Below are 12,338 nucleotides of genomic sequence, written 5' to 3' on the forward strand. Positions count from 1 at the left end.
CGTCGAGGTCCTACGGGACGACAGTACGCATGCGTACTTTGTGCCCCAGGTAGCTTGTCTCTTAGCCAAGGACGCCTCTGTAGTCCAGTCTCTGGGAGCGGGGGCGTGAGGCTGCACATGCGCACTGCGAGTCCTCGCCTACTCCCAGAAACCACTCGGCACACGCGGTGCGGCAGCTGCTTCAGGTTGGCGGGCTCCAAGGACACGTGAGTGGGCAGCGTCGCCGTTTCTCTTTTGTTGGACGGTATTTTCCCAGCGCCACGCGGAGCCTGGGCCATTATGAGGTTTGTGTTGCGTCGGGGCGGTCTGTCTCAGAGGCACTCCGGGGAGGAGTGGCCGGCGAATGGCTGGAGGCCCAGGGATCCGTGCAGGCGACCCGGCCTGAGTGTGGAGGGGGCGGGTGCCTGACAACAATGCGCGCGTGATCTGTGTGTTGGCGTTTGTGTACACGGAGGGCATTATTAAAATTACTCTTTGTGTGAATGGTTCTATCCCAGAGTAGGCGACTGGAGCATTGAAAAAGGCCCAGTTACAGTTTTAGAAACCAGAGCTGCACGCTAAACAGTGTTTTCTTTTGACCGTGAAATCTTTCGTTCTTGGAGTTTGTTAGGAACGTGGTTGAAAATGGGTGGCAGTGGGTTCGAGAATCTAGTCACTGAAGTTTTCTTCCTTCTCCTTAGCTCTGCATTTCCAGGACCCGGTCACTGTTCAGGACACTGTTCCAGCGCAGTGGTCATTAGCCATGTCTCAGGTAAGTTTTTGTTTTATCTTCTTTTCGTGCAACATCATAGGTTTTAAGTCCTGGGCACATCTACTTTTGCTTACTTGGATGGTAAAGACTGACACCGAGACAAGGTTCAGGTCTTTTCATTCAGCAACACATGGGACTATCGGGACCTCTCAGAGTCCATGTCCTGTACTTTAGTATTCCTTTATTCACTGAATGAATTAATCGGAATCTCCACTGTCACCAGTCTTCTTTTAAGCACTATGTGGTGGGTCAAAGATACTTTCCCTGGAGAAGACGAGAGCCTTTATCCGGGGACTGTCATCTTCTTGAAGTAGAGGTGAATACTCCGTCATCTTTGACTTTCTTTACTGCTCCAGACTGAGAGGACGCAGCATAGAAAATGCTAGTGAGTGGTTTAGGCTCAGTTACGGTAATCTGCCTTTGGAAATTTGGAGGAATGGGAATGTGATTGATGTCTCGAGCATGAAGTCCAGGTTAACAAAGTCAGGCCATTTATTAGGACATTAGTCAAAGATAGTGTTTTGGATCAAAGGTTCCAGTTTGAAGTTGGGCAGCTTAAAATAAAGTCACAGGCTTCATCTGTGGAATTCTGGGAAAAACCTATTGGCTTTCTGTAAATGAGGAACAAGAAGTCTGCTGCAAGGGACAAGATGGATGAGCTGGCTATATTTCCCAAAATAGAGTTCTCTTCAGGGTGTTTGCATGGTCTCTGAAATTTTGTGCAAATACAACCAGATTTGATTCTTAGCCTGCTAAGTGTAGACACCAAGACATTTTGTTTGAAAAATAGATTTTCTTCTCAAAGGGGAAACTTATATTTTCTTTCTTTTCTTTTTTTTGAGACGGTGTCTCCTTCTGTCGCCCAGGCTGGAGTGCAGTGGCACAATCTCGGCTCACTGCAAACTCTGCTTCCCAGGTTCAGGCCATTCTCCTGCCTCAGCCTCCTGAGTAGCTGGGACTACAGGCGCCCGCCACCAGGCCCGGCTAATTTTTTTTTTTTTTTTTTTTTGTATTTTTAGTAGAGACGGGGTTTCACAGTGTTAGCCAGGATGGTCTCGATCTCCTGACCTCATGATCTGCCTGCCTCGGCCTCCCAAAGTGCTGGGATTACAGGCGTGAGCCACTGCGCCCAGCCTGTATTTTCTTTCTTTTAGGAAAACAGGCAGTATTTTCCTTACTCATTCTGTTTTGGATTTTGAAGCATTTCAGATTAGGGATATTCAACCTGTATCTTTTGGTAATCTTTTAGAAGATATAGTTGTAGAAAAAATACTGGCATCTGGGCACCCCTGTAGTCCCAGCAACTTGGGAAGCTGAGGCAGGAGGATCACTTCAGCCCAGCATTTCAGCACTGTAGTGCAGTGTGATCACACCTGTGAAAAGCCACTGCATTGCAGCCTGGGCAGCATAACAAGACCCCTCTCTCTTAAAAGAAAAAGAAAATACTGGCATCTGAAGAATATCAAGAAAAAATATTCATTAAAAATATTGTAGTCTTCCTCATTTATGGTGACAGAATTCAGGATAGCAAGAGGTGTGTCTTGAAGCAATCTTGGGGAATCTTGGAGGTGCTGGTAATACTCAGTTTCTTGATCAGGGATCTGCTGATGGGTGGATTGTTTGTGTAAATTGATCATATTGGACATGAATTCATCATATTGATCATGGCTTACTGCAGCCTCAACCTCCTAGGTTCAAGCAGTCCTCCTGCCTCAGCCTCCTGAGTAGCTGGGACTACAGGTGTGAGCCACCATGCCTGGCTAATTTTTTAATTTTTTTGTAGAGACGAAGTCTTGCTGTGTTGCCCAGCCTTGTCTTGAACTTCTGGGCTCAAGCAGTCCTCCTGCCTTGGCCTCCCAAAGTGCTGGTGTGGCAGGCCACGTCTCGCCAAACACAGGTCTCCGTAACAGCTGTTTCAGTACTGACAGACAGGTTAAATATTAAAAGCCAGTACCCTTATACAGCGGCTGGAATGTAACAAAAGCCCACCAAGAGTTTTGCCTTGGCCTTTCCTGGGCCTTAAAGCATGACAAAATAATGAAGGGATTCTTAATTGGACCCATTTAGGATGAAACAAGTTTTACTGGGGGGTCTGAAGAAACTCCCTGCGCCTCCACAAATAAGTTTATTGGAGGTCTGAAGGAACTCCCCAAACCACCGTGGTTTAGCAGGAGACAAGATAAGGGTAATCACTCCAGCACCCTACACCCATTTAGATTAAGTAAATTTACTGAGGCTCCAGAGGAAGGTCTTCAAGACTCAGTCTTTGGTTATAGATTAAAAGAAGTTAATCACTTGTCTTTAGATGAATGCATACCTACACGTAGATATATAGCTTAGAAGGTATATAAGCTCTGGAAAACTTTGTAATTTTGAGTTGGTCTGGCAGTAATTTCCAGGTCTTCTCCCTGTAACTGGCTACAGAAATAAAAACTCCCTTCCTCCCCAGTTCATCTGCATCTCGTTATTGGGCCTCAATAAATAGCAGCCTGACCCTCAGCTTAGTCCAGCAACACTGGGATTATAGGTGTGAGCCACTGCACCCAGCGATACTGATTTCTTAAACCCCACATTCAAGTGAGAAAAGAGGAACCTTCTCTGCCTCATGTTTAGTACAATAAAGTTTCAATAGCTTTTGACCTTTGTACTGTTGTTGCAGATGGTGCAGGGGTGTATCTGGAAAGGATGACACAGGGCAACTGTATATGATTGGAGTAATTGGGAATCATAGTTGTATTATGAGTTGATGAAGTCCCAGGATATTGGAAAGGAAAACTAACCATAGGCTGGGCATCCTCAGTTCTTCCCAGCTTCTTCAAAAGTAGCTGAGGATGAAACCTTCTTCCTTGCTTCTGTTGCACACCTGATGGAAGCAAATAAGGTGAAATAATAACACATCTGCTGCAGTTTTCGGACCATTACATCTACTACCCTAAAATGTAGCTGCAAGAGCAAGGACTACTTTATTTCGTATGATTCTATGGGTGAGGAATCCACACTGAACTCGACAGGGTGGGAATGATTAATCTCTGATCCTATGATGCCTGCTGGGGCCTGAATCCCCAGGATGGCTTCTTCATTCATATATTTTATATTTAGCTAGACTAGCTGGAGTCATATATCTGGGCCACTGTTGTTTGCTGCTAGCTGAGTTCCTCAGCTTTATTTGATGTAGTCTCAGAATCCCTCACTCGCCATTGGCAATGTCTCATTGGCTTTTCTTATGTGTGATGAGCCCCTATAAGGGCAAAACAGAAGATGCCAATCCTTCCTAAAGCTTTCACCTGGAACTAGTGTTACTTCTGTCACAATCTGTTGATTAAAGCAAATTGTAGGTCCAATCCAGATTTAAAGAAAGGAGACTATATTTTGTTTCAGCAAAAAAGTAATTTGTAAGTTATTCTGATGCTTACACTAAAGATCCATGATAGAATTGATCATGACTGGCTTTCGACAAAGTCAATGTGTGGTCATACTATGAATATGTAAGATTATGAAATCAACTGTGATAGTTCCTTTACAAATTGGTTTTGAATACATGGATACACAGTCTCTGGGCAATACATTTCTTAAATTATTCAATGTTTTTTGAATCACCCTGTTCATCTTGAATGTTTCCCTTATTAAGTATTTTTCTATACCCAAATTTTAGCAAACACTATTTCACAGTATTGTTCTTCAGCAACTTAAATAAACTGCTCTTACAAGACACAGAGTCCTTATCAGCTCCTCCCAACTTCCAGTTATTTACTTGGACTCTTCTAAGAAAGTGTTTGTCGTTTCAGGGATCAATGACATTCCAAGATGTGGCCATTGACTTCTCCAAGGAAGAGTGGGGATTCCTGAACCCTGCTCAGAGAGATTTGTACACAACTGTGATGTTGGAGAATTATCAGAACCTGGTCTGGCTGGGTAAGTGCTTAAAGCCCTTTATTCAGCATGTCTTGAGCGTGTCTTTTTTTTTTTTTTTTTTTTTAAATACTGGGAGTCTTTGGTGAGATTCAGAATTTACATGAGATGTGGAAATTGAAGTGAGCAGCTTTCTTTATCCTATCTGCCAGATATTCTAATTTTTTTGTTTTTATAATGGCTTGTGTTTTGATTACAGTGTTGATCTGTCAGAATACCTGAGTAACCAGAGCATAGCCAATTCTTTCTATTTATTTTCACAGGACTTTCCATTTCTAAATCTGTGATTTCACTGTTGGAGAAAAGGAAACTGCCTTGGATAATGGGGAAAGAAGAGATAAGAGTCCCATTGCCAGGTGAGTATGAAGAACCAACTAGCGGGGGTAAGCCATGTATATGAAAGGCATACCAGTTCTAGAGGGCAAAGCACCTTTAAGATGTGAAGGATGCTGTCTTCCACTGTTCCATACACATGTAGACATTGAGGCTTCTTGAGTTTGAGTTCCTAAAAGGATACTGATCACCCACCATTTATATCTACTTTTATAAATGCCTGTGGGCTCAGAAATTACAGGTGTGTCTTTCCTCTTTGTCTATGGTAAGCTTCTTTTTAAACTCAGTATCCTGTTTCTCCAACTTTTTTTTTATTTGATTCTTTGATAACTGTTGTTTTCTTTACTGTAAAATGACTTATATAGTGGTCTGATTGTTTGAATGGGTATATTCATTGGTCATTTATTCATTAACATTCATTCCTTTTTTAAAACTAATCAACTGTTGAGAGTCCCCAAGACCACCTCCAGGTTCAAGGACTTACTAGGAGTAGTCACAGGAGTCATGATATCGTTGTATTCATGCCTGCAAAGTTAGTGAATAGTCTAGAAGAACACCATCATTCTGATGCCAGCTGAAAAGTATGGGGATCCCCAAGACCACCCTGAATTCTGACATGAATTGCAAATCCAAAGGTCCCCAAGATAATTAGGTTTGATAATTCACGAGGACTCACAGAACTTACTGAACTCACTGAAAGCTGTTATACTCATGGTTACAGTTTATTACCATGAAAGGATACACGTTAAAATCAGCCAAGGAAAAAGACATGGGCAGAGTCTAGGAGGACTTCCATTTATGCCCCTACAGTGGAGTCATGGACAGTGTTAACTCCTCCCAACAATGATGTGTGGCAATATGCACAGTGTTTGACCAACCAAGGAAGTCTAGCTGACCCTTGGTATCCAGACTCCTCATTAGGGCACCATCATGTAGACATGGCTGACTGCTCATGTCTCACCTCAGGCTCTAGCCCTTCTGGAGGTCGCCCTAATATCATGTGACCTGGAGCCCCACATAAATCACATAATTTGACTCTCTGGTGTGGTCCAACGCCCATAGGCAAATAGAGACACTTTTATCATGCAGGATATTTCAAGGTGTCAGAGATTACGTCCCAGGAGCCAAGGGCAAAGACTAGACCTCTCTTTGGAAAAGGTTAAATTCTTGACTGCACAATGGCTAAGTTTTATTTTAGCAAAAGATATAAAGCAAAATCAGCAAAGATAAGCTCATAAGGCAAGGTCTGGAGGAAATCAGGAATGTGCTTCTGAGATTCCTCTCCCAGTGGAGTCACAAAGGAGGTACTTAATTCCTCTAGCAGCAACTTGTGTGGTATGTGTGAGATGATAGCAGCTAGATAACATTAGACTTAGTGCCAAGGAATTTTACTTAGGGAAGCCATAAAGGTACCCTCTGCCTAGTGTATGCTGAAAATCCAGACTCTCAAAACGAAAGTAGGTGTTCTGCATAAACCACATCATCTGCACAAATAGTTTAGGTGTGGTAAGTCGCTTGTACCAGTTCTCGGGAATGGTAGAAACCCTCTTGAAACCCAAGTTCCTTAGAGGTCAATCGGGCCAACCTTGGAAGCACACCTTTCTTAGGAGAACAGTCTCAAAGCCTGCTGTGTTCTTTTCTGAGTTTGTTTAAAAGTATAGAAACTTGCAGTGAGTTTACATTTGAGTGAGGGGATTAAGACTTGCTTCCACAAACCTTGTGCAAAGTAGAAACTAATTAACTGGTAGAAACTGATTAAAACGGGTTATTTTGGTGTGTGGGAGTTAGTAGAGTTTTAGCTTCAAAACTTGGTGATATTTAAAGTTACAGAAAGTGAGGAAATGAAGTACATTTCTGCTATATTTATTTAGGGAATTGTTAGAATTAAGATATGTTTTGAAATGTACATTAGAAATATGTAACTGGATCTCAATAGTAATTCAGAATTGGAGATGAACGTGTTTTCTATATGTTTTGTGGTGATGGACCCTTAGGAATGGAAGAAGTGAATTGCCTATGGATAGCAGAGAAGGACTGATTGATTGGTAGCAGGAGAAACAGGAAACATCCTGTGTTAGAATTCCAGGGCCTCACTGTTCATGAAGAAAAGGTAACCAAAGTAAGACCAAGACATTAGAGTAAGACAACATTGAAAGGTAGTTGGTATCTGACTAATTTATGGTTCTTGCTAAAATGGATATTTCTGTGGTGCAAAGGATGTAGAACAATGAGCTTGAATCGTCACATTTGGTAATAATCTTTTATTTGAGTTCATTTTAAAAATCATTAGGCCTTGTGGTGGAGGTCCCCTGTAAAACCAGCTCCTCTTGCACCCTTCATGAGGTTAGCCCTCTCCACTGTCTACATACACAGTTCAATCTGGAAAAAACTGGGATTCCCACATGTTTAGTGCATGAAGAACAGGCCAGACTCAGTCATTTGTAATTGACCACGGTTCTGTTCTTAACTTTTACATCAAGCACAGCCAGCATCTCTGCCCTTTAGCTCCTAAACAGTAAAAATAACTACAGGTTAGAAGGGTATTATGTTCGTCTTTGTCGCAAATCCTATTGCCTTTCTTTAATTTTTGATCATGTTGATCAGCCTTCCTGTAATGCCATTTTGGCTTCTGCAGTTCCCCACAGTACATGTTTTCTTCAGCTCTAAATCTGTTTCCTTGCAGCCTGCACTTGACCCTCTTATTTTTCCTGTTTGCTTAGCGATCTCTTCAATCTCAAAATGTCTGTATCAACGAGAATTCATGCCCTGTCTGCCCCTGATTATATGATTGATTTTATTGTTTCTATATTATGTCAAATTGTTTTCTGCAGTAAACTAACTGGAGGTGCCTTCTGTCTGGACACATTAATTCCTCCGGTTAATGCGTATACAGAAACTATCATTTACCTTTCTGTGTTTTGAAACTTGTGGTATAACTTAGCACATAAGTCTGCATCTTGTTCTTTTCACTGAATACATTATCCTGCAGGTCAGAAAACAGCTGAAGTTCAATCTTTTTAGTAGCTGAGTAGTACTACAGATAGAGATATACCATGGTTAATGATGAGGGACACCTAGTTTGTTTCCATATTATTTCAATAAGCATTCTTATCAATATAACCTTAAAAACTGGTAGCTTAATTTCTTGAGTAGGTGCCTAAAGTGGGTTTGAAAAGATAAAAGGCGGGCGTGTTACATTAGTTTAACTTGCTTCTGTTCATTGATTTTTTTTCCCCGTTCAGATACACCAGGTGCAGAGATTAAGGAGTTATCTGCAAAGAGGGCTATTAATGAAGTATTATCTCAGTTTGACACAGTGATAAAATGTACAAGAAACATATGTAAGGAATGTGGAAATGTATACTGCCACAATACACAGCTTACTCTCCGTAAGAGAAATCACACACGAAAGAAATGCAATCAGTGTTTAGATTGTGGGAAACACTTCACTCGTCGGTCAACTCTCATTCAACATCAAAGAATCCACACGGGAGAGAGACCCTATAAATGTAACGAATGTAGTAAAACCTTCAACCAGAGGGCACACCTTACCCAGCGTGAGAGAATTCACATGGGTGAGAAACCTTACAAATGTAAGGAATGTAGGAAAACCTTCAGCCAGATGACTCATCTCACACAGCATCAGAGTACACATACGCGAGAAAAGTTCCATGAATGCAGTGAATGTGGAAAGGCCTTCAGCCGTTCCTCAGCCCTTATGGATCACCAGCGAATTCATAGTGGAGAAAAGCCATATGAATGTAAGGAGTGCGGCAGAGCCTTCACTCAAAGTGCCCAGCTCATTAGACATCAGAAAACTCATTCTGGAGAAAAACCCTATGAGTGTAGTAAGTGTAAGAAATCTTTTGTGCGCCTGTCTTCCCTGATTGAACATTGGAGAACTCACACTGGAGAAAAACCGTATCAACGTAAGGACTGCAAAAAGACCTTTTGTCGTGTCATGCAGCTCACTCTGCACAGGAGAGTTCATACTGGTGAGAAACCCTATGAATGCAAGCAATGTGGAAAGGCCTTCAGCGCCCATTCTTCCCTTGTTACTCATAAGAGAACACACAGTGGAGAGAAACCGTATAAATGCAAGGAATGTGGAAAAGCCTTCAGTGCGCACTCTTCCCTTGTTACTCATAAGAGAACACACACTGGAGAGAAACCTTATAAATGCCATGCCTGTGGGAAGGCCTTTAATACTTCCTCCACACTTTGTCAACATAATAGAATTCATACTGGTGAAAAACCCTTTCAGTGCAGTCAGTGCGGGAAGTCCTTTAGATGCAGCTCTCACCTTACTCGACACTGTAGAATGTGTAATGGAAAATGTTAGCAAATAACCAAAACTCAAAATGTTAATTCTGATTATTCCATATCATCACCAGTACTTAGTTTGTATGGAATGATACTTCATTGTACTTTTGATTTAACTTAAAAATGCCTTCCCTTGACTACTGATATATATTTTTTGTGAAGTGTGTGTTGAAGTCTTGCTGATTATTTTTTAGAGGTTTTTCTTCATGTCCAGTTATGAGAGTTCACCAGATTTTAGAAATATTTTCTATTCTGTAACCTACCTTTTCACTTACATAATGGTGATAAAACAAAAGCTTTAAGTTTGATCACATCCAATTAATCACATTTTTTAATGGTTATGCTTTTATTTATTTTTCAGACAGGGTCTCACTCTGTCACCCAGGCTACAGTGCAGTGGCACAATCATGACTCACTGCAGTCTCTGCCTCCCGGGCTCAAGCGATCCTCCCACCTCAGCCTCCCAAGTAGCTGAGACTACAGGCATATGCCACCACACCTAACTAATTTTTATATTTTTTGTAGAGACTAGGTTTCCCCATGTTGTCCAGGCTTGTCTCGACCTCCTGAGCTCAAGCAGTCCATCTGCCTCAGCCTCCCGAAGTGCTGGGACTACAGGCGTGAGCCACCATGCCTGACCTAGTTATGCTTTTTATCTTCTAAGAAGTATTATTTATTCTATGCTGAGCCTATGTAGAATTTCTTACATGTTTTCTATAGCTGTTTTGTATTTTTACCCTTTACAGTTAGATCTATTTCATGTTTTTATTATGGATAATGGAGGAGGTAAAGGTTGAATTATATTTTCCCCTGTATTATTGACCCACAGTGACACCAGTTTTGGGAGATGCCTTTCATTTTCCTCCTCATGTTGTTATTGGCACCTTTTGCAAAAGTCAATTATCATGGGTACCCTTCTGAAATAATCTCTTTCATCAATCTCTGTCTTCTCAGCAGTTCCACATTGTCTTAATTATAGCTTTAGAGGAAGTCTTGAAATTTGGTAGTCTAAGTCTTCCAGTTTTGTTGTTATTTTAACAAACTCTAGGCTGGGCATGGTGGCTCATGCCTATAATCCCAGCACTTTAGGAGCCCCAGGCGGGAGGATCACTTAAGCCCAGAGGATCAAGACCAGCCTGGGAAACATAGCAAGACCTTGTCTCTACAAAAAAAATTTAGAAATTAGCTGGGCATGGTGGCGCACCCATCTGTAGTCCTAGCTACTCGGAGGCTAACGTGGGAGGATCGCTTGAGCCCAGGAGTTCAAGGCTGCAGTGAGTTGTGATCACACCATTGTGGTCCAGCCAGGTTGACAGAATGAGACCCTGTCTCTTAAAAAAAAAAAAAAAAAAAAAAAAAAAAAAAAATCCTGGTGATGCTTTCCTGGGTTAAAAAATAAAATACAAATAAAATAAAAATTGGCCTCACTACTCTAGCTTATTTGCATTTTCTAATAAATGTTCAGAGTCACCTTATCAGTTCCTACCAAAAAGCCTGTCAGTATTATAACTGAGATTGCATCAACTCTGCAGATAAATCTGAAGAGAACTGACACTTAACAGCGGTGACTTCCAGTCTGTAACCTTAGCATAACTTCTATTTCAGTCTCCTTTAATTTTTCTCAGAAATACTCTGTAGTAGGCCGGGCGCAGTGGCTCATGCCTGTAATCCCAGCACTTTGGGAGGCCAAGGCAGGCGGATCACCTGAGATCAGGTGGGCGTGGTGACTGGCGCCTGTAATCCCAGCTGCTCAGGAGGCTGAGGCAGGAAAATCACTTGAATCTGGGAGGTGGAGTTTGCAGTGAACCAAGATCGCACCACTGCACTCCAGCCAGGCGACAGAGTGAGACTCTGCCTCGAAAAAAGAAAAAAAAAGAAATACCCTGGAATTTTCTATATAGAGATCTTGAATGTATTTTCTTAAGCTTATTCATAGACATTTTCACAATATGTAAATTGGTTTGTCTTTTACTTTTCCAGTTGTTTGCTACTTGTACATGAAAATACGTTGAGTTTTGTACATTTATCTTGCATGTTGTCTGGAACATTTCACTTATTCTTGGAGTTGTCATAGAGATTATTGATTTTTTTCATAAGCAATGGTGTCATCTGCAAATAGAAAGTTTATTCATTTCTGGTCTTCATGCTGTCCTTTTTTTTTTTTCTCCTCTTATTGCAATTGCTGTGTGACCTCCAGGACAGTGTTGAATGAAAGTGATAAATGTAGGGACCTTTGTTTTACTTTCAATCTTAGGAGGAAAAACTTAATGGGGAAGAAGTGGCAACTCTGAGTCAGGATGTAGACTTCTTAGCACGTGCATTCGAGCACCTTGCTCAGATCCCCAGATTTCCCTATACCGTCTATGCTCCCTTTAAAACAATGCTTTCTTCCACATATCTTTCCCCCAAATCAATAATGGGTCAAATTTCAGCAACCCCAAACTGGGGAAGTTCTGGGACTGCTGTGGTAAGAACTGGATTCAGACACCAAAGGAGCTGTAGGACCTGGCTAACGTACAAGCAAGAACCAGAAGAGTATACGTGGGAGCAGATGCTGAGACTGCTGCATCAGGGAGTAGAAAACAAAGTTGAATAGGGGAGAGTTTTCTGCTATGAGGTCACTGTATGACAAGATTAACACACTGGCAAGGGAAAAAGATGCTTCTAATGGATACTGGAACAGTTTTTGAAGCTTGGAAAAAGCATTGGTTCTCATTAAAAAAATGGAGATAGCAGAACTGCCATGACAAATGAGGACAGGATCAAAAGAAGTGGATATACAAGAAGGGAGAACAAGTATCATGGAGATGGCCGATAGTGGCTGTCCCTAGGCGAGAGCTGGCTGCAAGAGGTGCTGTTAGGGAATTGGGCTCTCTAGTTGCAATGGGAATGATAGGATCTCAGAATAATGGCAGCAGCCAGGTGATAGCTCTTGGCATCAAAAGCAAGGAGAGCCATAACTACCATATGGGTAGAAGGTTTATAGTAGTATCTGCGGAGATTGATCTTCAGAAATCTATAG

General features: G+C 41.7%; 1 protein-coding gene across 5 annotated transcripts in view; it reads left to right on the forward strand.

The window, feature by feature from the left end:
- LOC102118436 (uncharacterized) overlaps positions 1–9,482 on the forward strand; it is a 44,772-nt gene extending 35,290 nt beyond the window's left edge. For 3 of the 5 annotated variants that reach the window (XM_045379635.3, XM_074024875.1, XM_074024874.1), the window contains 4 exons: positions 681–751; positions 4,537–4,663; positions 4,924–5,016; positions 8,236–9,482. In XM_045379635.3, coding sequence (XP_045235570.2) covers positions 743–751; positions 4,537–4,663; positions 4,924–5,016; positions 8,236–9,335 — 1,329 coding nt within the window. In that variant the 5' untranslated portion in view covers positions 681–742 and the 3' untranslated portion in view covers positions 9,336–9,482. Of the gene's footprint in view, positions 1–160; positions 285–680; positions 752–4,536; positions 4,664–4,923; positions 5,017–8,235 lie in introns of those variants that run through there. The other 2 variants (XM_005590453.5, XM_015441251.4) reach the window with 2 other exon arrangements.
- The last annotated feature ends 2,856 nt before the right edge of the window (positions 9,483–12,338 follow it).

The sequence above is a fragment of the Macaca fascicularis genome, chromosome 19 (genome assembly GCF_037993035.2).
Source record: "Macaca fascicularis isolate 582-1 chromosome 19, T2T-MFA8v1.1".
Taxonomy (NCBI): Eukaryota; Metazoa; Chordata; class Mammalia; order Primates; family Cercopithecidae; genus Macaca; species Macaca fascicularis.